The 24,698-nt window shown below is 36.3% G+C and overlaps 1 protein-coding gene across 3 annotated transcripts in view; it reads left to right on the top strand.

The window, feature by feature from the left end:
* The window catches only part of arap3 (ArfGAP with RhoGAP domain, ankyrin repeat and PH domain 3), a 44,656-nt gene that overhangs the window by 1,089 nt on the left and 18,869 nt on the right, over positions 1 to 24,698 (top strand). For all 3 annotated transcript variants that reach the window (XM_067385524.1, XM_067385539.1, XM_067385532.1), the window contains exons 2-10: positions 8,560 to 9,587; positions 11,499 to 11,539; positions 13,002 to 13,084; positions 13,180 to 13,241; positions 18,025 to 18,240; positions 18,531 to 18,600; positions 19,526 to 19,646; positions 21,782 to 21,966; positions 22,200 to 22,306. In XM_067385524.1, the coding sequence (XP_067241625.1) occupies positions 8,632 to 9,587; positions 11,499 to 11,539; positions 13,002 to 13,084; positions 13,180 to 13,241; positions 18,025 to 18,240; positions 18,531 to 18,600; positions 19,526 to 19,646; positions 21,782 to 21,966; positions 22,200 to 22,306 (1,841 nt within the window). In that variant the 5' untranslated portion in view covers positions 8,560 to 8,631. The remainder of the gene's footprint in view (positions 1 to 8,559; positions 9,588 to 11,498; positions 11,540 to 13,001; positions 13,085 to 13,179; positions 13,242 to 18,024; positions 18,241 to 18,530; positions 18,601 to 19,525; positions 19,647 to 21,781; positions 21,967 to 22,199; positions 22,307 to 24,698) is intronic.

Consider the following 24,698-nt stretch of genomic DNA (forward strand, 5'->3'; position numbering starts at 1 on the left):
ATTCAGTTTATCTGATTTTTTTTTAGAGGGTTGTTATAACAGAAAAAAACAATTTTGCCATAAATTATATAATATGACATAACATAACATAACATAACATAACATAATGTAACATAATATAATATAACATAATATAACATAACATAATGTAACATATTGTAACATAATATAATATAACATAATGTAACATAATGTAACATAATATAATATAACATAATATAATATAACATAACATAACATAACATAATGTAACATAATGTAACATAATATAATATAACATAACATAACATAATGTAACATAATATAATATAATATAATATAACATAATATAATATAATATAATATAATATAACATAATGTAACATAATATAATATAACGTAACGTAATATAATATAATATAATATAATATAATATAATATAATATAATATAATATAATATAATATAGTATAATATAATATAATATTTCTATAAAATATAAATATTTATTATTAAATATATTCAAAAGTTTGGGGTTGGTAAGATTTTTAATGATTTTTACAGTAAAATCAGTAATATTGTGGAGTATTATAAAATTTGAAATAACAGTATTTTATTTGAATATATTTTATAATGTAATTTATTTCTGTGATCAAAGCTGAATTTTAAGCATCATTACTCCAGTCTTCAGTGTCACAAATGCCAAATATAATTCAATATAGGCACTGGATTTTAAAGAAATATAATAAATAAATAAACATAGATACATAAAACAAATTTGAAAGAGAGAGGAAGCTTTTAAGGAATGTTTTCGCTTATGTTTTTATGTATGCATGCAGTGGCATGCTACAATATTTGTGTTTTTGTTTAAAAAAATTCCTGCCGCGGATTTGAGATGACGGAACACACTTTGGAAATTCTGTACATTTACATGCAACAGGAAGTGAACACATTAGCCAATAAATGGCACAGGCCGACAAAATGATCTGATAGGACTTAAATGTGAAAATCTGTGAAATCTTGCCACAGTGTAGTTTCAATCCAGTTAGGGAACTGAGATCCCGATATGTGTTTGAACAAGGCTCCAGCACGTTAATACACAAGTGTGTTCTGTCATCTCATCTACGCGGCCTCCACCAGTTGTGAACAATGACGTATTGTGTCACACAATAGTGCTTCACTGTTATTTATACACACCCCCCAGCACACTGCATCCCAAAAGCCTCCTTGATTCCTGCGTTTCACAAATTGCTTTTGACTCTACAGCTTCCACTAATTGTTCGTTCTGGAAGCCCAGGGATGTTTGAGTAGGATATGAGAGGGAAAGATGTTTGGAGATGTTTTTCTCCTTTGGCTCCATCACAACCCATAGAGCAGTGCAATCAACAGGTCGCGAAGCATGTTTTTTCATTAATGAAAATAAAAACAACAACAAATGATCATGCAAAATAATGAGAGCAAACAACAAAAAAAATAAAGACAAAACGACTAATTTAACCCTCTGGTGCTCTTCGCATGTTGGTCAAAAATTATAATTTTTTATTTATTTTAATGAAAAAAATATTTTAGTTTTGATAATGTTTTTTTTATAATATTTTGTATTTTTAGGGGATTTTATGGTACTAAATTATATTTACGCTGTAGTTATAATCCATTTATGCACTTTTTGAGCATTGTCATAAATTTTGAATGCTTTAGAGCACAGACTTTATTTTGATCCCTTTTCAAAGATGACACTTGACAAATTATTGCTGAAGCGAAAAAAGTTAACTTTAAAAAGGTTACAGAATTTATTGTTTATTGTTATGAAAAATGCACAAAAATACTATTTTCAATTTTTAAAACTTCTAAAACTGCAAGAAAATCAAAGCCATAAATCTAAACAAGGTGTTCCAAATTTGAGCTTGATATCTCAAAATCTTAATTCTTAAAAATCAAAATCTTTCAGTAAGATTTTGTTTGAAGTACCAAAAGTTTTCACTAGATGAAATTCGTCTCCCATTTATTTCCAAAGTGCTCATGTTTGACCCCAAGCAGCACAAGTGTGACTATTTTTTTCAGGACCATTTAACCTTTTCGAGTCATGTCCATGATTGTTTTTGTGTTCACATAGCAAGTGCCAATTCCATTCCAGTAAAAAATTCTAAAAAACTAAATTTTTCGGGTCAAAAATGACTGAAGAGCACCAGAACGTTAACTGCATTCTCAATGCAGTCTCAATTACACTAGATGAGGCTTTATTAGATTTATGTGTTTGTCTGCCTGTGCCATTTATTGGTTGATGTGCTAATGTGTACACTTCCTGTTGCATGTACTGCCTAGAGGAACAGAATCTCCAAAGTGGTGCCGTTTGAATCTCTGGATACTATGAAACACCATTTGAAATGCAAATAGTATTTTCCTGCTGATAAAGGTTGCTGTTCAGATAGCAACCTAAGATCATTTAAGGCTCATTCTGTCAGAGAAATGTTTTCTCCATCCATTAAGTTCTGGGCAACTAGTTCATTCCATTCCATTATGGTGTGAGATTATGTTGTTTTTCCAATGAACTTCCTATTAATCGAGTGGGTGGAACTGAAACACAGTTTTTAGGTTGTTCCCAAACGGCATATAGTACTGTATGAGTTGCCATCACCGGTGTTAGCATTAGTAGGACTAATAAATAAATACAAATGGGAAGACATGCATGAACAACATAAGTAATTCTAAATTCAACACATGTTTTGCTTGAGATTTTTGGGAGACCCGCCAAAATGTCTACAGACATAAAAATCTAGGTTGCGAAAATACCAGCTTAACAGAGCTTAAAGGGTTAGTTCAACCAAAAATGTCATTAATTACTGAACAAACTCTTTAAAAATGGGGCATCACAGAAAGCATATTGATAAATATCCTTATATAATCCGTAATAATTAATTAATACTATAATCCTTATAGTATTGATAAAGTGTGTATGTGTCCCATTTGGTGTCATTTTTAACACCTCATTTTTCTATATAATTCTGTATGAGTTTATATAATAGTTTGTCTTGTTTACTCACTTAATTACAAGAAAAACATGAATCATCACTGGCTTCATTTTGTAATACTATTCTGAAAGAGTACAGGAAATGTGTATGGCCATTTGTCTCATTGAAATGAGTGTCTCTTTTAACGTGTAAACTCAGTGTGATTGTTGCTATCCCGGTGACCATGACCAGCATGTCAAGGACACAGTGTGTAGATTCTGTGAAAGCTCTTTCTAGGTTTGAGGTGTTCTGCCTCATTCAAGACAGTTTCTTTTGAGACCAGCCTGGACTCATTGTTCATATCAGATATTAGTACGTAACATTTACAGACACAAAACGTCATTTTTTTGTATGTTTGGATTGATGCTGAAATGTAAAATATATAGACGTATTGACAAAATCCAAAACTTAAAACATTATTATGTTTTTGCAGCTATGGAGACATATCTTTTATATCATAAATATAATTGTATAGTTACATTTATAGATCTTATTTTATATACCTACACCCAAACCAAAACATAACCACTTTTATAGAGCATACAAATTATAAAATGTTAAAAATGAATCCCACTCCTATCTCTAAACCTAACCCTAACAATTACTTAAAAAAATATACAGTATAAAGAAAAAATATGCTCAAGACAAGTGTAATCATATTAATTTATTTATTGCAAAAATGTCTTCATAAAGCAGTATTAAAGTAGTCCAAATGACAATGAGCTGCATTCCCAATACTCTGTCTGTAAATAATAGTTTTGTGTGATGCACGAATTTAAGTTAAAGTGGTGGTTGATTATGATTTCACTTTTTTAACTTTAGTTAGTGTGTAATGTTGCTGTTTGAGCATAAACAATATCTGCAAAGTTACGACATTCAAAGTTCAATGCAAAGAGAGATATTTTTTTTTAAAGAATTTTCCATTTAAGGACTACAACAAATGGTTGGTACGGACTACAACAAGCTTCTTCCCGGGTTAATGACATCACAAACCCTAAAATTTACATAAACCGTGAACACACAACAAAGGGGGCGGGGCCATGTTGGGCTGCTTTAGAGAAGAGGAAGAGTTGTTGTAGTAGAGTGTTGTTGTCATGCCGTCATTTTACGCCAGACTGCTTCACAAACGAGGATCAATTCAACACAAAAGATGAACATGACGGCACATGCTAGTGGATGAGTTGAATCAACTCCACAGCAACTACATAAATTTATCCACTAACCATTCAGAAACGTCCAGTTTCTTTCTAAAAGTTGTAACTTCTTCCTGAGTCTCTCCATCAGTGTCGACTCCGGTTTGAACAATGTAAGGCTGAACACCGTTACTGACAATCCTCATTTTGGCTGCGTGAGATTCTCCAGCTTTGTTGTTCTTGAGCTTTTAAAGCTCCGCCCTCTTCTGGAAAGTGTGACGGGAGCAGCAATTCATTTGCATTTAAAGGGACACACGTCGTGTTTTTGCTCACACCCAAATAGGGGGAAATTTTTGACAAGCTATAATAAATATGTTTTTTTTTTATTTTATTTTTTTTTTACAAAGGCTATGTTTAAATGACCATCATGTTAATGTTACAATTTTCAAAAAAAGTGTGTATGGAGAAGAAAACAAAATCATGTAATTTTACCTCAGATTTTATATATGACCATTATATATACAGACCCTGTTGACATTATCATGAGATCATTGACCCTTCTTATGGTTTTAGATGGCTGCAATGATTGCAGTTCATCTTTGTATCATGCACATTCTCTCTTTTACTCTAGCGCGGGACAGAGGAGGAGGGTTTTGTTTGAGGGACAGCTGTATCCTGTGTATTCAGTAGTTCGCAGAAAGCCCAGATCGGCCATCAAGATAAATATAGTTAGGGCGGGGCGGACAGAGCAGAGCAGGGCACAGTTTTCCCAGCAAAATACATGTTGATTGTTGTTTGAGATGGCGGCCATCTTGCCTTGTGTTTGCCGGCTCAGTCTAGATGTGGAGGATGATTGGAAGATACAGATACGGAGCTGCTGGAATGATATGCTTCTGGTGTCCTGCTGGTTGCCTTACCATCTTTTCTAGACCTTCATATGCAAGAACAGACCTGCCTGAGACCGTCTCAGATCATTCTTATCTGCAAGTGACCCTTCCCCCGGCATCCTCAGGTCACAGCGTGGAGGGAATGCAGTCATTAGACAAACACTACCCCATTTATAGTGCGTTGTTCCTCTGCATCCATGACAGTGTTTTCTGTAGGGTGTTTGGGATACTTGATGGCCTAAGTCAAAACATTATATTGTGATCGCTCCTGACTCTTATCGAATTTTTTTAGACCATCTAAGGTTTTCTGTGCCTTCTGTTGAGTAACAAACAGTTGTCTTATGCACTGTATACTTTAAAGACAGAAATTGTGGCTTCCCTTTTTCCCCTTGCAAAATAGTCCCTGTTTTAACCACACTACTGTACATGTGGTTGCAAGCTAAACAAACACTGGGTGCCTGCATGCTGCATGTCAACCCGATAAAATGTGGCGTAATAATGTGGTTGTTTGGTGTCACTCAAATCTGCAAATACATCTATATTGTGGGGTTGAGAAATGCAGATGGAAAATAGGTAGATGTGTTTGTTGCATTTACAGTCAATTGATATTAATTTTGAACCATGTGTGCTGCGTTAAGTGTGGCAAATCCAAAATGAAATGAAGGAAATGCCAATGCTTCCAAACAAATAGTGCAAGCTTGAGTTTTAAGTGTTGGTTCTCTGTACGCTACTGTTCAAAAGGTTGGGATTTTTAAAATATTTTTATTTATGCTCACTTAGACCACATTTATTTGATAAATAAAGTAATATTGAGAAATATTATTACAATTTCTAATTTAATATATTTTGAAATGTAAAGATGGCAAAGCTGAATTTCTGTGATGGCAAAGCTGAATTTTCAGCATCATTACTCCAGTCTTCTGTGTCACATGATCCTTCAGAAATCATTCTAATATGATGATTTACTGCTCAAGAAACATTTCTGATTATTATTAATGCTGAAAACAGTTTGAGGAAACTGACATTTGTTTTTCAGAATTGTTTGATAAAGTTTTGTAACATTATAAATGTCTTATCTAAGTTTTGATCAATTGAATGCATTCTTGCCGCACCAGAGCCAATTTCACAACACTCAACAACTTTTTATTTGGCTTCACACAAGAATCTTCATAATCTTCAAGAGAACTTCTGTAGGCAAATATTACGATGACATCACTGCCGTTACATTTTTGAATGAGATTTTCAAACTCTAATTATAAATTTAAACACTAACAACGAACGAAAACAGACAGCATAGTTAGACCATAGCTGTGAGATTCTGGATAAAATGAAAATCACGATTTTTTTGGTTTCAAATAGAGATCACGATTCTTCCACGATTCTGAATATAATCTACAACCAAACAAAATAACATGTAATTTACTAGAGGTTCTGACAAAAAATATTAATTAATGGACTCTAATTGCTGGAAAAAAGTTTAAGTAATTTGAAGGAATTATTTTTAAAAAATGGTTTTGAACTAATTCAATGAATCGTTAAAAAAATATTGTTTCATTACTGGAATCAGTGTTTTTGAATGAATCTTTTGAATGAATGATTCAATGACAAATACATTTTTAACAGTCACTTGTCGCCAACTGGTGGCGTAAGATGTAATTGACACGACTGTTATTTGAAGCGCCAAATTAGTTTCAAAATGTGGTTTTGCTCTATTTTGATTGCTATCGTAGACATCAGTGTTTATATCCTAACTTTAAACTTTTATCTCAGTACTTCTGTGATAATTTGAATATTTGTAACACAGAAATGACTACTGTGTGGTTCAAAACTGCTCTCTCTGGCTCAGAGTGTCAGCACAAACACAGATTTGAATGTTCCGGTGCCGAATTATTACACCCCAGCCGGGGTAAAATTTGTCAGGGAGTCAAAATTCAGCCACGATTTTGTCAAAGGTTTACGAAACAAGGACGAATCGTTGTCATTAATGAAATAAGATCGCTTGGATATTTGAATCGGGATCGCAGTCTTTTTACGATTAATCGTGCAGCTCTAGTTAAGACTGAAATCTGGAGTCTGTAGATTAAGGGATTTGGGCTGAATTAATTGCAGATGTTTTGCCACTGGTTGGTTTCGTGATGACGGGAGTTTTTTCTGCATTGCTGCTAGCGGAAAAAGAAAACACCCAGACCCATTTCTCTCTTTTCCTCAGGTCACACTTTATCAGTCCTCCTCACAAGCTTCCTGCCTCCCCCCTCACCGTGGGATCCGGTGAATCAGAGTGCCAGAGCCAAAGGTTAGGATCCAGAGTCCAGACAAAGGAAGTCGAGGATATGACTCATCAACCTTTCTTAACAGCCTTCTAATGTCTGCTTTTCTACTCAGACTCAGTTGTTGAGTGAAACAGACCCTGCTGACATTATCAAGGCTTTTTTAACACGTTTTTGACTTTTATTGTGCTTTATAATTGCGGTGGAGTGATTATGATTGATTCATTTCTGCCACAAATAGAAAGCGGCACCGTACGTACCTCCTATTGAGATGTCCTTGAGAAAGAACAGTGTGAATCCTTTGTGGATTTGTACACCCTGTGATGAGAGTTTATCCAATCATCACACCCACCCATCAGGCTCCGCCTTGAGGTCATGAAATGTAGTGGCTCTCTGTTTCTGGGTTTGGCCGTATGCCACTCGTAGCCTTGAGATTCCTCGTAGGCCACTGTTCTCAAGTGATGTTACTCTTTAGGACGCGCAGTCAGAAATGTTTATAGAAAGCATTCTCTCGGTCTCTCTCCCAAAGTTATGCCATCCCTGCCGAACAAGCTTTGCCCCACCCACGTGGTTTTTCTCCCAGGCCCACCCTGGTGGAGTCTCTGTTTTCTCGACTGTTGCTAGTTCCCTCATGTGGACCACATTTTCAGCAGCTCAATGAATGGAGGCTTCTAAAAATAGTATAAGAAATATGACTGTATTGTCATTCTTGTGTATGCTCTCTGTTACAGCTTATCATGATGTGCAACTCTGCAATATTCCCATGTGTTTTGACACTGAATGCTCATTTTCACATGGTACAAAGATTTGTTTTTTATTCAGTCACTGACTTTTTTGTTCCAACACAGTGGTTTTAAGAGTCTGTGAGCGGGGTCATGGCTTCATCTGGAAATGTCAGGGTGATTCAGTCTCTGTCCTCTAAAAATGCTCTTTGTCATAAAAGACCATTAATCTCCCTGCAACTATCAGCCATGTCTTTTAGAGGTAGACATTACCCATTTAGTTTTGTAAGATTGAAATTACTTGTTGCCTTTGCATTTTGGCACCATGCTAGTATAATAGTAATACAAACAAATACATGGTTTTATTGTTATAATTATTATTATTATTATCATTATATATTTAATTTGTTATTTATTAATTATTATTATGTAAAAATATAGTCTCTATTTAATGTATTTTACATATTATTAGTGTACTACACAGAGGGTAGATCAAATTCTTGGTGGGTTAAAGAGGTCTTTTTCCATGAACCGTTAACTTATTGTCTCTGTTTGTTTTCTCAGATGAAGGACTGGTGTCGTCTGCTGCTCTTGGCTGGAATTGCTGCTGTTTCGAATGCAGCCTAAACAGCACCCATGCACACTATGGCAACAATCGGTCCATGCTCAGATGCAGAGGACCTGTTGGCTTCCATCCACCTCGAGAGGTATCTGGATCACTTCCGTCAGGCAGGCTTTCTCCTCGCCCGAGACTTCTGTCATGTGGACAATGTTGCTCTGAACAGGGTGGGAGTCACTGCCACCGGCCACAGGAAGCGTATCCTCAAACTGGTCGAGCACATTCAGCTGATCTGTCAACATCAAGGGCAAGAGCCCTTGCTAGATCGCTGTAATTCAGAGTCTGCTATTCATGAGGTGACCCCTGTCAATGTTTCTCCTTCAAGACATCCCGGCACCTCTTTAGAAACCTTACGTAACAGCTCTGCCCCGAATCTTTGTGCACAAGTGAAGCGCTCGTTCTCCGAGCGTAGCACTAGTGTTGTAAAGCCGGTACCAAAACCAAGAACTGTCTTCCACAAGCTAAGAGCAGAGAAATTTTCTTTACCAACACAACACGAAGCGCAACCTCGCCAAAAGTCATCTCAGGATCACCTTCTAATAGTTGCAGAAGATTCATCCTCTACTGCATCCAGTACAGACACTGTTGAAACATCTACTGAATCTAAAAAGGTCCATTGTGAACCAGGTCTGAGTAATACCACTTCAGCCCTAGAGACTGGTGGACTGTTACCCCCAGTGCCACCTAGGTTAAATCGAGGAATTCCTCCCTCCACCTTCAGGAGAATGTCGGACCAGGAGCGTCTCAGCACCCCACCCCTCTGCACCCCACCTGACTCCCCCTCTAGTTATCAGTGCTCTCCCTTCACCAACACACCTGGTTCACCTCCAAGTCCTCCCTGCTCAGGGATAGAGATGGTCTCTAATGAAATCTACTGTGGCACTTTACCAAGCACTCCACGTGTGTTTTGGAGTCATTCTGCACCCGTTCCCCCTCCACGCCAGGAGGTCAGCCCGTCCACTGAAAAACACAGGTAAACTGTTACTTCTTCATTGCAATGACACTGGGTCTCATTCACTAAGCATGCGTACGCACAAACGTTACGAACATTTTTACGAACAAATCATGATTCATCAATATTTATTTTAAATTTACAAAAAATGTAGGAACAACTGAAACCACTCGTACACATAAAAATATCATACTCCTGGTTAGGAAACAAAATTCCTCTGATTTTCCTCTGATTCCTTGGGTCAAGCCGAATCGATTGACGTTGTTCCGCCATTTAGAATTTTCTGAAAAACCTACTTTTTCGAGCTGTTACTCCGATTTTCACGAAAATTGAACCAGATCATCTTCAGACCATGCCGACAAAAAGTTATGGAATTCAAGTCGATTCCTCAAACCGTTTTCCAAAAACACGCAAACTAATTGTACATAACACTTGCAAAAATAGACGTAAGGCTGTATCTCCGCAACACTTTATTGTATTCAGACCAAACTTGGTACATGACATCATAAGCATGACCTGAAACAACATGCAGCGTTTCAGCGCTGCTCCACCTACTGGTGCAGAGATATAAAAAATGGCTTTTTTTTGCTTATAACTTCTGATGGGTTTGTCCAAAAATTATAAGTTTGACATTCAGTTGGATTCGGGGATTTATTGGATACAGGGCATCATGCCGAGTCAAAGGATATCCAATTTTTCCATATCAGCCATTTTGGCCGTTGGCCATTTTGAGTTTTGTGCTAAAATGCTGTAATTTACGAAAGCATAAGCGTATTGTTAGGAAACTCGGTATGCATCTTTGGTACTCAAAAAGTTTTGGTACAGCGCCACCTTGTGGTCAAAAGTTATAACAAAATTTACAAAAATGTTAATAACTTTTGACTATATTAACCGATTGTAATGGAACTTTGCCATAGTCGGCGGAACTTCCTGTCCGCCATATTGTTTTTCTTTAAAAACCTACTTTTTCGAACTCCTCCTAGATCATTGCTCCGATTTTCACCAAAATTGAATTGTATCATCTTCAGACCATGCCGACAAAAAGTTATCGATTTCAAGTCAATACGTTTTCGTATAATGGAGCAACGAATTTGAGGCATGATGCAAAAATTTCTCTTGAAGCTGTATCTCTGTAATGCTTTGACATATTGACACCAAACTTTGCAAGTGTCATTGTCACCTCACTCTGACCATACCACATTAATTTGGTCACAGCGCCACCTATTGGTCGAAAGTGATGAATCAGTAAATTATCGTTTTTTATAATTTTTCAGCTCTTTTGCCTAAAATGATCTGAATAGGTCTTTAATTGCTCTCTGTTGCAGTTGGTCTGATGCTCACAGCCATGTTGGCTGGCTTATTGTGCCGTTTTTGTGCTTGGCCCCGTAATTGCTGCTTGCAGCTATATTTTTATTCATTCCTGCAGATTTTGTTCTCACACTCAAAGTGTGCACACATAAAGCTGCCTCTCAGTACTAAATGTAGTTCTTTTTGCTTATTTTGCACATCTTTTTTGCTTTTTTTGCACATTCTCTCAGGTGAAAACATGTCATTAGAGAGTGCCATGTTTGCTGGGAGTGATGAAAGAAAAGAGTGTGCAGAATGCCCTTATATGGACATGATTTGGGCATGTTTTATGTGAATTACTTACCTCAGGCACACGGTCTCTCATTTAGAATACTCAAAATTCATCAACATTAGAATGAGGTTAAAAACAAATTCATGTGTGTATGCACAAATTAGGCGGAACATTTTTATGAGAATTTTAAACCTGCATATAAATACAAATAGTGAACGCAATTATTAGTGAATGAGACCTATTGTTTTTACTGAGCACACCAGCATACCATACCATTTACTTTTAAAGATTCTGCTGGATTTTGATTCTTATGACTATCCCTCCACAACTAACTAAACTTTCTCATCCTATAGCACTTTAGAAAAGTCCAACTCAACTGAAACAAGAACATCTGGTAGGTTTATTAACACACAAAGTTTTATGATTTGCTTACCTGAAATTTATTTCTTACATGTATAACTTTCTTACATGTCTTTTTTTTCTGAACAATGAAAGTGAATGAAGCTATAGAATAGATTTGTATGAAAATCTCTCTCTCTCTCTCCCTCTCTCTCTCTCTCTCTCTCTCTCTCTCTCTCTCTCTCTCTCATAAATATATATAATGTATTGAGCTAATCCTAATCCCAATCCTAATCTTAACCCTACCATCACTACATTATGTGTACAGTCCCATAATTCGGTGGGTCACAAAATTTGGTATAATAGACCTTATTCAGAGCAGTGCCATGACAGGTATAAAAGCGAGGCTGTGAGGGATAGACTTACTGTGTTTTCAGTTGCATGCACTGTAAAGAGCTGTATAATGCTCCTAGATCACTTATCATTTTCCACAGCTGGAAAATTATAAGCATGTTGTCTGAAGTTATCTTAAGTTTCTTGGAAAGATTATTTTACAGTGTTTCGTCAAAAGACATTAAATAGCAGTACAACCCACTGAAGTATGTATGTTTATCCCTCACAGCCTCGCTTTCATTCCTGTTAAAAAATGCTATAGATGTTGCTGCTGCGAATATGGTCTATGCTGGGCTGGAAAGATTGGTTCAACTCCGGCCCTGGTCTCGAATGGGGAGTGGGGAGCGGAGAAATGCTGATGCTGTCTCGTTGAGCAATGAAATAACGTTGCACTACGCTGCTCTTTATTTCTAAATATATAAAACTACACACACAGGAGAAACTCACTATGCAAGAGAGCGAGTGAATCAACAGTTTCTGTTTATCACTTAAAAGAACAGATGACATTTCCAGCAGTTTATGGGAGCTGCCTTTTTTCTAGAATCACTCTCTTTACTGAGAACAGCAAAACAGAAGTGCCGCAGTGCTTGCACAAACAACGGGATATACAATTTTTTTTTTTATACTGGTTATAGTCACGTAAACAACACATAGAAGCATTACGTCAACATTCATTCCTCAAGTCTATGGAAACAAATGGCCAGTTCGCCATAGGCTCCAGTTTGCCTGGCCGAGAACAGGCTCCAGAACGCCAACTATTCTGGAAGAGTGGATTAACATCTCACAGCAAGAACATGTCAATCTGCTGCACAGATGCACTATAGTACTTAAAGGGATAGCTCACCCAAAAATAAAAGTACACCATGATTTACTCACCCTCAAGTTGTTCTAGGTGTATATATCTTCTTTCAGCCAAACACAATCAGAGTTATGTTAAAAAATATCCTGGCTCTTCCAAGTTTTCTAACGGGAGTGAATGGAGGATGAGATTTTGAATCCCAAAAAAGTACATCCATCAATCATAAAACATGCTCCATGCGGGGTTAATAAATGCATTTGTGTAAGAGATATTTTAATCTTAATGTTTTTATCTTATCCTTCTGTTTTCTGTTCAACTGGCACAGCATCTGCTGAGGACGAAGATGAAATGATCAACCCGTACTGTGAAACTGTTTTCCACAGCAAGCGACAATATCAACATTCAGAGGTGAGAGACTTGAAGTGAGCAAACTTTATTTTAGAGTCAATTTTTACTTGATGTACTCAAATAGGTGTCATTTATTTGTGGTTGAACATGTTTAGGCCGAGAGGACCAAAACTGAGGAAAAGACTGCAAATAAAGAGGATAAAACAAGAGATCATGGGTAAGTCCAAGTATTTCCATGAGAGTTCAAATTGACTTCTTCCGCAAAACCCAGCAGAATGTTTGGTATGCTCACAGTGTTATATCCAGCTGTTAATTGCATAGTGATGCCGAAAACATTGCTATCTAGGATAAAGTGGAATCAGTATGTTTACTTGTTTGAGCTCTAGTGTCTTCAGCCTCTGATGTCTATCATAGAATTTATGAGGTTTAAGTGTTTGGATCTGTGAGGCAAAGATAGATTTTTTTTTTTTTTTTTATGAAACAGATTAACATTAATGCCTTAAAGTGATACTGACAGTTGGCTAGCCATGGTTTATACTTTAATATGTGTACAATTTTAAGGATTTTTCTCACTCACACCTATTTTTTTGCTTCAGAAGACATTGATTCATCCACTGGGGTCGTGTAGATTACCATCGTGTTCACTTTGCGTGGCCATTTAGTGTCTAAAAATCCTCATTTGTGTTCATTTGAAGATAGCATGAAAGTGAGTAAATGATGAGAGAATTTTCATTTTTTGGGTGGAGTATCATGAAGGTGGCTTAGTAAGCATGATTTAGCAAAGCGATCTCCATAATGTGATTAAAACATAAATGATAATGCTTCAGATAGCTTTAAAGGAACATGAATTTACACACGTCATTTACACACCCTCGTGTCGTTCCAAACCCTATAGCTTACTTTCTTCCGTGAAATGCAGTTTAGCTGAATCTCCCAGCTGCTCTTGTCTATAAAATGAAAATGGGGAAGTCCCCATTTTTTTGGGGAAGTCTGTATGGCTCATGTGCTATATTTCAAATCTTCTGAATATAATATATGATAGCTATAGCTATGTTTGAGGAACAGACTGAAATATTAGTAATTATATATATATATAATATATATATATATATATATATATATATATATATATATATATATATATATATATATATATATATATATATAATATATATAATTTTTTTTTTTTTTTTTTTTTTTTTTTAAAAAAGAGAAATGTCCAGTAAACTTAATTAAAGACAATCATTTATCTTCAGCATGTTTTGGTTTGTGGACAGAGTTCAATTTACACAGCTGAGGCCCGTGCATTGTTTTTGGCTTTAGAACAAATAGAAATAGAACAACAAGGAATTTTTCATTTTATATGTACAGACTGTAAATCTTATCTTCAAGCATTCGAGTCCCTGAAGACTAAAGATCCTATAGTCAGTCAGTATAATAGATAAAGTGGACTATTTAAAGAAGCATGGTTTTATTATTGTTTTTTTGTTGGATACTGGGCCATATGGGACTGGCTTGGAATGAACTGTAGATAAAGCTGCTGAGAGTGACTGAATGTCAAATATCAACATCTGATGTTAAACCCATACTTGAGTTTGTATATTTCTAAAGAGTGGCAAAAGGAATGGGATGAATGGGGCCATAACAAATTATTATATGAAGTGAAGCCAAAACATTCATTTTTTAAAAAAAAGAAATGATCAGACTGTATGTCGAATTGGTCACACAAGACTTATCCATGTATATTTTATTGAAAGTGAGTTTTGTAAGTCTTCCTTGACTACAAAGCATATTTTATCGTAATGTCCTGCATTAAATGATATTAGGCAACGTTCTTATTCAGAAAGTATAATAATGGACATTTTTAAATGATTTCTTCTGGGAAAATATTACAATTTTCATCGAAAATCAAATTGAAATATTTTATATAACTGGTATTATTATTAGGGCCCAAGCGAAAATTCGCGCAGGGCCCTCTTGTTCTTCTAAGGATTATTAGGGCCCAAGCGAAAATTCGCGCAGGGCCCTCTTGTTCTTCTAAGGATTATTAGGGCCCAAGCGGTACCCGCAGGGCACTCTTGTTCTTCTAAGGATTATTAGGGCCCAAGCGAAAATTCGCGCAGGGCCCTCTTGTTCTTCTAAGGATTATTAGGGCCCAAGCGAAAATTCGCGCAGGGCCCTCTTGTTCTTCTAAGGATTATTATTATTTTTTTTTTTTTTTTTTTTTTTCCGTCTTCCGGGGGTTTTTTGGGGGCTTTAAATGCTCAAAAACTCTTGAAAATTGGCACACACATTGGAATCCACGGCCATTAGGACGCCGGAGAGGCTGGTACCCGGGCGTGGCAGGGGGGCTCGACAGCGCCCCCTTGAAAAAGTCTGAAAATTTGGTCCATATATTAAACACGCTTGCACGTATTAGTATGAAACTCGGTACACATATAGACCTCATCGGGCCGAACAACTTTCGCGCTCTAAGTTAATCGCCACGCCAACAGGAAGTCAGCTATTAAGGGTTGTTTGAAAAACGCATGCTCTGGAATTTGATATACTCCTCCTAGACGATTAATCCGATCGCCACCAAACTCGGTCAGCATGAAGTCAAGACACTGATGATTAAAAATTGCCAGGGGATTTTTGATATCTCGAACGGTTTGGCCGTGGCGAGGCAACGAATTTATGGCGAGAAAAAGGAAACAGGAAATGTGTTATAACGTCTTAATACATATATTGATCTTTATGAAACTTCACGAGTGTGTTCGTTATAGGAGTCTGATCACATGGATGTGACTATTGTGAGTCAAAGTTATAGCGCCACCAACTGGCAGCAGGAAGTGTATCACTTTTTGAAATGTTTTGAGATCACCCTCTTATTTTTACCTGATTTGCTTCAAACTTCATCAGTGTAATGTCAATACACAAGCAGATGTAGACCTATGACAGGATTTTTGATATTTGAAATATTGCTGCCATGGCAACAGGTCAAACTGTAATAATATTCTTGAGTGTTTTTGAGGCTCTTAACATGCTTCAAATTGCATGAAACTCGACACACACATCAATATTGTCAACCAGTAGACATGGACAAAGCCATAGAAATGGGCGTGGTGGAGGGGCTCAGTAGCGCCACCTTTTGACAAAAGTGGGGGTTAGTTTTTCCTACAGTCACCAAACTCGGTACACATATTATTCTCATCAAGCCGGACAATTTTCTAATTTACATTCATTAGCTCCGACCAACAGGAAGTCAGCTATTTTGGTTTGAATGTTAATTTTTTGAAAAACAGGCTATGAATTTTATACTACTACTCCTACAGGGTTTATCCAATTTACACCAAGCTTTTTTTAACTTGTTGCGAACACATTGAAGTTGTTTAATTGCAAACGGATTTTGGATATCTCAAACGGTTTGGCCGTGGCGAGGCAACGAATTTATGGCGAGAAAAGGGAAACAGGAAATGTGTTATAACTTCTGCATACATTGATTGATGTTTATGAAACTTCAGGAGTGTGTTGGTTGTAGTAGTCTGATCACATGGATGTAACTATTGTGAGTCAAAGTTATAGCGCCACCAAATGGCAGCAAGAAGTGTATCACTTTTAAAATGCTTTGAGATCACCCTCTTATTTTTACCTGATTTGCTTCAAACTTCATCAGTGTAATGTCAATACACAGCAGATGTAGACCTATGACAGGATTTTTGATATTTGAAATATTGTTGCCATGGCAACAGGTCAAACTGTAATAATATTCTTGAGTGTTTTTGAGGCTCTTAACATGCTTCAAATTGCATGAAACTCGACACACACATCAATATTGTCAACCAGTAGACATGGACAAAGCCATAGAAATGGGCGTGGTGGAGGGGCTCAGTAGCGCCACCTTTTGACAAAAGTGGGGGGGTTAGATTTTCCTACAGTCACCAAACTCGGTACACATATTATTCTCATCAAGCCGGACAATTTTCTAATTTACATTCATTAGCTCCGACCAACAGGAAGTCAGCTATTTTGGTTTGAATGTTAATTTTTTGAAAAAACAGGCTATGAATTTTATACTACTACTCCTACAGGGTTTATCCAATTTACACTAAGCTTTTTTTAACTTGTTGCTAACACATTGAAGTTGTTTAATTGCAAACGGATTTTGGATATCTCAAACGGTTTGGCCGTGGCGAGGCAACGAATTTAAGGCAAGAAAAGGGAAACAAAGTGTTATAACTTCTGCATACATTAATTGATTTTGATGAAACTTTGGCTTAGTCTTCGTTGTACAAGGCTGATCACATGGATTTGACTATTGTGATTCAAAGTCATAGCGCCACCAACTGGAAGCAGAAAATGTGTCACTTTCAGCATACATTGAGATCACCCTCTTATTTTTACCTGATTTGCTTCAAAATTCATCAGAATAATGTTAAAACTTGGCACATGTAATCCTTTGAAAATGGGCAGGGAGGAGGGGCTCTATAACGGCACCTTGTAGTGCAGTAAATGTGGAGTGAATTTGACATAGTCCTTTGATGTTTAACCGTTTTAAGTGCCTATTGCCCGCTGTGCACAGTTGCCCTGAAGCCACCGGGGTGGCGGTGCCACCGGGCTTGGGCCCGCCATCGCTGCTCGCAGCTATATTTATTATTATTATTGGTATTATTGGTTATTTTTTAATTAGTTTTATTTGTTTGTAGAGATAATATTTTATACAGTTAATTAAAACATTATTTTTATTATGAGTATTGTGCATTTTATTACTCTTGAGTCTGCCATGAATATAACCTTTGATGCTAGTATGGTGATAAATGACAAATAAATAAATATTTACTGAAAACAAGTCTTAATATCTAATGCATTTTTGCTTCTCATTATTTAGCTTTTTTAAGGATGTTTACATATTTTTAGTGGAGTATGAACCCGTTTTAAGAGTTTTTTTTTTTTTTTTTTGCATTGTAACATTAATGTTCAGTGTTTATATATGTATTTTAAACCACCTCCTCCTTCCACAGGCAGAACAATCACTCGTGGCTCAAGCGTCTTGATTCTCCAGGCTACTTCACTGTGGGTGAACCCACACCAGCCTCACACTCGTTCTCCCTCCCTCATAACCTCTGCTCCACTGAAGCAGACGAGGACATCATCTCTCCCTACGCCAGCTTCACCTCGTTGTCCGAGCGGATGGAACCTATCCTCAGCGGCTGGCTGGACAAGCTCTCTCCTCAAGGGTACGCCCCATCGGGGCTGCTGCTCTCCTCTCATCTCTGCGTCTCCTGCACGCTCCTCAATGGCTGTTTCTGCTCCCTGTCTGTCCTCTCTGGCCGGTTTGTCATCACTTCACGTGTTGTGTCTCCTGCTGTTTGTTCCTGTCCTCTGCTTGACATCTTCCAGTGTCTAGATTCACTTCCTCCTTAAACTATTTCAGACACTACAAACAGCACTATATTACATGTGCTCACATGTGACCTTTGTAATGTAGTTGTTTTTCTTTGACATCATATTTGTTCCTCTATTATAGAAACTATGTGTTCCAGAAACGATATGTGAAGTTTGATGGGAAGAACTTGATGTACTATGGTAGTGAAAAGGTATGATTGCATGTGAACACACTCAATGCCATCATGACATAGTATTATTAAGGGATCATATCATACATTTATCAATCAGTATTTTTTCTTTCATCCACTTATAATCTCAAGGTTTTTACACATACATTACCGTGTAAAAGTGTCATAAGGTCACCAAGTCTGATCTAAAATACTGTAAAAACATTTATTTGAATTAATATAAATCTTTTGTACCATTATAAATGTCTACACTGTGGCTTTTGATCAATTTAATGCTTTATCAATGAATAAAAGTATTAATTTCTTTAAAAAAATCTGACCCCAAACTTTGAACGGTAGTGCAATTTTTCCACCCTCTGAATTGCTTTGATATAAATCCAGTCTTTGCATACAGGTTTGCTGTCAAAAATAGATTTTAACCGCTCTTACTCCGTCCTGAGCATTGAATAGTGAGTTAAACAGCTGAACAACACTGAATGGCTGTTGTTGACATGTGAAGGCCCTTTCACACCAAACACAGAACAGGGAAGCTGAATGAATTGATGACGAATGGTCTTTTTACACCAAGAGAGAAACCTATATTCATTGAGATGAATGAAAAGCAAATTGCCAGAACAATAGATGGTGCTGATCAACAACCAAATTCACGTGTGTGTTGAACCTTTTAGCTCACCTGGTCTGGGAAAAGTTATGTTACCCTGTTTAATCATTTATATTTTTAAGTTAGTTACAATAAATCATTATATTTTGTGTTCCTACTGTTACAGTACAGCATGCTTTCAGTACAATCAACTGATTCATCATTTTATATGACCCCTTTAAGCACTTCATGCTGCCTGAAGACCTTCAGAATATAAACAATTCCTACATTCCATTGTGTTTTTCTGCAGACGTCACATATGTTGGTACTCTGTTGTTCTTAACACAAATGGTCTCTTTCTCCCAGGATGCTTATCCCAAAGGTGTGATTCCTTTAGCTGCCATACAGATGGCCCGTGTAGCCAAAGACAATAAATTTGAGGTTGTGACAAGTCACAGGACATTTGTGTTCCGAGCTGATAATGATGGTAAGCCTAGCGTTTTTAGCAGATAACTTCCTTTTTCTATGTATTTGGCAGCTGCTTTTTATGTTGCATTCAAGGTATTCAGTTCATGCATTTCCTGGAAGTTGAACCCATGGCCTTGCTGTTGCTAATGCTCTGTTGCTTGAGATACAGAAATACTTGTTTGCAAAAGATATGTTTGGAAATATTCTTGTAATCTTTTTGGTCACATTTTATATTAGGTGTCCTTAAAGGGTTAGTTCACCCAAAAATGAAAATTATGTCTTTAATGACTCACCCTCATGTCGTTCCAAACCCGTAAGACCTCTGTTCATCTTGGGAACACAGTTTAAGATATTTTAGATTAAGTCCGAGAGCTTTCTATCCCTCCATTGAAAATGTATGTACGGTAGACTGTCCATGTCCAGAAAGGTAATAAAAACATCATCAAAGTAGTCCATGTGACATCAGTGGGTTAGTTAGAATTTGTTGAAGCATTAAAAATACATTTTGGTCCAAAAATAACAAAAAATATGACTTTATTCAGCATTGTATTCTCTTCCAGAATCCTTTCCATTGAATTGATTCCATTGAACTGATTCCTCCATCCTTTCATCTGTTGGCGTTGGTAATGCACTTTTACGTCAACGTGGTTGTTTTTGGCGATTAGGACATCTGCGACATGCACACTTACGCACCAATTTAAAAAATATAGCAATACCAAAATACAAACAATGTAGAATAGCTTGAATACAGCGTGCGTCTCCCTCAGACTGTAAACGCAGCTCGGGCGCACCGGATAACACGTCAGCAGCGTCTTACATCAGCACTGCGGAGTCGTGAACCACACTCCGGAGCAGAAGGGGTGCTCCAATAAGCTGGATGCCAACTGCCGTAAAACAGGATAGAAGAAGAAGCGGAGTCGCGGATTGACAACAGACCCGGAAGAGAATACAATGCTGAATAAAGTCGTAGTTTTAGTTATTTTTGGACCAAAATGTTTTTTCGATGCTTCAAAATGTCGCGGATGTCCTAATTGGCAAAAACAACCACGGCGCCGTAAAAGTGCATTACCAATGCCGACAGATGAAAGGATTCAATGGAATCATTTCAATGGAAAGGATTCTGGAAGAGAAGACAATGCTGAATAAAGTCATATTTTTTGTTATTTTTGGACCAAAATGTATTTTCGATGCTTCAACAAATTCTAACTAACCCACTGATGTCACATGGACTACTTTGATGATGTTTTTATTACCTTTCTGGACATGGACAGTCTACCGTACAAACATTTTCAATGGAGGGACAGAAAGCTCTCGGACTTAATCTAAAATATCTTAAACTGTGTTCCGAAGATGAACGGAGGTCTTACGGGTTTGGAACGACATGAGGGTGAGTCATTAATGACATCATTTTCATTTTTGGGTGAACTAACCCTTTAACTACTATGTACTTACATAAAATGAGTACAGTGTACTTATTGTATTGCAAAAACACTTTTACTGCTATTGCGGTGGGATACGGGTAAGGTTAGGGACAGGTTTGGTGGTATGGGTAGGTTTAAGGGTTGGTTAAGGACTAAGGGAAGGGTCAACAGTATAATAATAGATATAATTACAGAAATGAACTACATCTCTAATTACATGCAGGTATGTTTAAAAATATTATTACAATGTAAAAACATGTATGTACACAATAAGTGCATTGTAACAAATAATACATTTAAAGGGGACCTATAATGACCTTTTTATAAAATGTAATATAAGTCTCTGGTGTCCCCAGATTGTGTCTGTGAAGTTTCAGCTCAAAATACCCCACAGATCATTTATTATAGCTTGTCAAATTTGCCCGTATTTGGGTGTGAGCAAAACACGACGTGTGTCCCTTTAATATCCCTTTTATGTCTCCCTTTGCATTGAACTTTGCAGATGTTGTTTATGCTCAAACAGCAACATTACACACTAAAGTTAAAAAAGTGAAATCATAATCAACCACCCCTTTATAGGTTAGTACACTGTAGTTAAATACACTTAATATAAAGTGGGACCATCTTTTTTATGGCTGATATTAATGTAGAATTGGAATGAAAGTGTTTTACTGCTTATTTGAAATTTAACTAGGGCAAAAGAAACCTTTATGATTCTTTTTATGTCTTGTAGTCCAGAGGAGCAAATGGTGCGGCACGTTGCAGGAGCGGGTCAAAGAGCAGCTGGTTTTTGGCCGTCCACGTTTTGGCCCTGGCAGTCACTGCCAAAAGAGCGGCTTCCTGGAGCTCAAAGGAACCAAGTCAAAGATCTACACAGCCATTATAATGGAGCAGATCTGGTTGTACAAGAATGAGCAGGTGATTAGTTAATCACGTTATAGTTAATCGTGTTATAGCCATACTACTCTAGATTTAGTACCGGTGATTTACTTTACCTCTTTCTTCTCTCAGCGTGATGCAATTTGATTGTTTTAAAAGTATTCTGAGCTTCTTATAGCATATGTACAATGCATTAAAAAATATTAGCATCATGAAGGTTTGATTATTAATTATTACATTAAGGCTGACCCTTTGTGATATGTGTTTTACAGTGCTTTAAAAATGGGATTGGAATTACTGTAATTGAGGCCAGAGGAGCTACAATTCGTGATGGGAAGGGCAAGAGCTTTGATCTCATTACACCTTATAAAACCTTCAGGTAAACACTCTTTAGAACAGTCACGCTATGCCTCTGTTAAATAACTTGTACGTGTTACCCTCTTAAGTAATTTCCAACACAGCAAAAAAATTGTTGAATCAGTAATTTGTCTAGTTTCCATTTTATTTATCTTGCATATGTTTCTTTTTCTTACCTCTTAGTTTAAAACATGAAAAAATCAATTGGCCAATGGGGTTCGCAAAATAAACTTAATGTATATTCTCTGAAAACAAGTCATATTATAATGCAGTTTTGATTCTCTAAATATATCTTTGAGGAGATTTAGATATTTTTACTAAAGTGATATAAATGTTTTTTGAACATCAAATCAGCATATTAGAATGATTTCTGAAGGATCATGTGACACTGAAGACTGGAATAATGATGCTTAAAATTCAGCTTTGCCATCAGAGGAATAAATTACTTTTTAAAATATATTTAAATAGAAAACAGTTATTTTATATTGTAATAATTATTGTTTCACATTAGACTGTTTCACAATTCTGACTTTATAACTCGCAATTCTGACTTTATATCTCGCAATTCTGACTTAAGAACTCGCAATTCTGACTATATTTCGCAATTCTGACTTTATGACTCACAATTCTGACTTTATATCTCGCAATTCTGACTTTAGAACTCGTAATTCTGACTATATTTCACAATTCTGACTATATTTCATAATTTTGACTTTATATCTCGCAATTCTGACTTTATATCTCGCAATTCTGGCTTTAGAACTCGCAATTCTGACTTTATAACTCACAATTCTGACTTTAGAACTCGCAATTCTGACTTTATATCTCGCAATTCTGACTATATTTCACAATTCTGACTTTATATCTCGCAATTCTGGCTTTATAACTCGCAATTCTGACTTTAGAACTCGCAATTCTGACTTTAGAACTCGCAATTCTGACTATATTTCACAATTCTGACTTTAGAACTCGCAATTCTGACTTTAGAACTCGCAATTCTGACTTTAGAACTCGCAATTCTGACTTTAGAACTTGCAATTCTGACTTTAGAACTCGCAATTCTGACTATATTTCACAATTCTGAATTTAAAACTCGCAATTCTGACTTTAGAACTCTCAATTCTGACTTTAGAACTCTCAATTCTGACTTTATATCTCGCAATTCTGACTATATTTCACAATTCTGACTTTATATCTCGCAATTCTGGCTTTATAACTCGCAATTCTGACTTTATAACTCCCAATTCTGACTTTAGAACTTGCAATTCTGACTATATTTCACAATTCTGACTTTAGAACTCACAATTCTGACTTTATAACTCGCAATTCTGACTTTAGAACTCGCAATTCTGAATTTATATCTCGCAATTCTGACTATATTTCACAATTCTGACTTTAGAACTCACAATTCTGACTATATTTCACAATTCTGACTTTAGAACTCGCAATTCTGACTTTAGAACTCGCATTTCTGACTTTAGAACTCGCAATTCTGACTTTAGAACTCGCAATTCTGACTATATTTCACAATTCTGACTTTAAAACTCGCAATTCTGACTTTAGAACTCTCAATTCTGACTTTATAACTCTCAATTCTGACTTTATATCTCGCAATTCTGACTATATTTCACAATTCTGACTTTATATCTCGCAATTCTGGCTTTATAACTCGCAATTCTGTCTTTATAACTCGCAATTCTGGCTTTATAACTCGCAATTCTGACTATATTTCACAATTCTGACTTTAGAACTCGCAATTCTGACTATATTTCACAATTCTGACTTTAAAACTCGCAATTCTGACTTTAGAACTCTCAATTTTGACTTTATAACTCTCAATTCTGACTTTATATCTCGCAATTCTGACTATATTTCACAATTCTGACTTTATATCTCGCAATTCTGGCTTTATAACTCGCAATTCTGGCTTTATAACTCGCAATTCTGACTTTAGAACTCGCAATTCTGACTTTAGAACTCGCAATTCTGACTATATTTCACAATTCTGACTTTAGAACTCTCAATTCTGACTATATTTCACAATTCTGACTTTAGAACTCTCAATTCTGACTATATTTCACAATTCTGACTTTAGAACTCTCAATTCTGACTATATTTCACAATTCTGACTTTAGAACTCTCAATTCTGACTATATTTCACAATTCTGACTTTAAAACTCGCAATTCTGACTTTAGAACTCTCAATTCTGACTTTAGAACTCTCAATTCTGACTTTAGAACTCTCAATTCTGACTTTATATCTCGCAATTCTGGCTTTAGAACTCGCAATTCTGACTTTATATCTCGCAATTCTGACTTTAGAATTCGCAATTCTGACTTTAGAACTCGCAATTGTGAGTTTATATCACAATTCTGAGAAAAATCGTCAGAATTGGGAGATATAAACACAATAG

This window comes from Chanodichthys erythropterus, chromosome 1 (genome assembly GCF_024489055.1).
Source record: "Chanodichthys erythropterus isolate Z2021 chromosome 1, ASM2448905v1, whole genome shotgun sequence".
Classification (NCBI taxonomy): Eukaryota; Metazoa; Chordata; class Actinopteri; order Cypriniformes; family Xenocyprididae; genus Chanodichthys; species Chanodichthys erythropterus.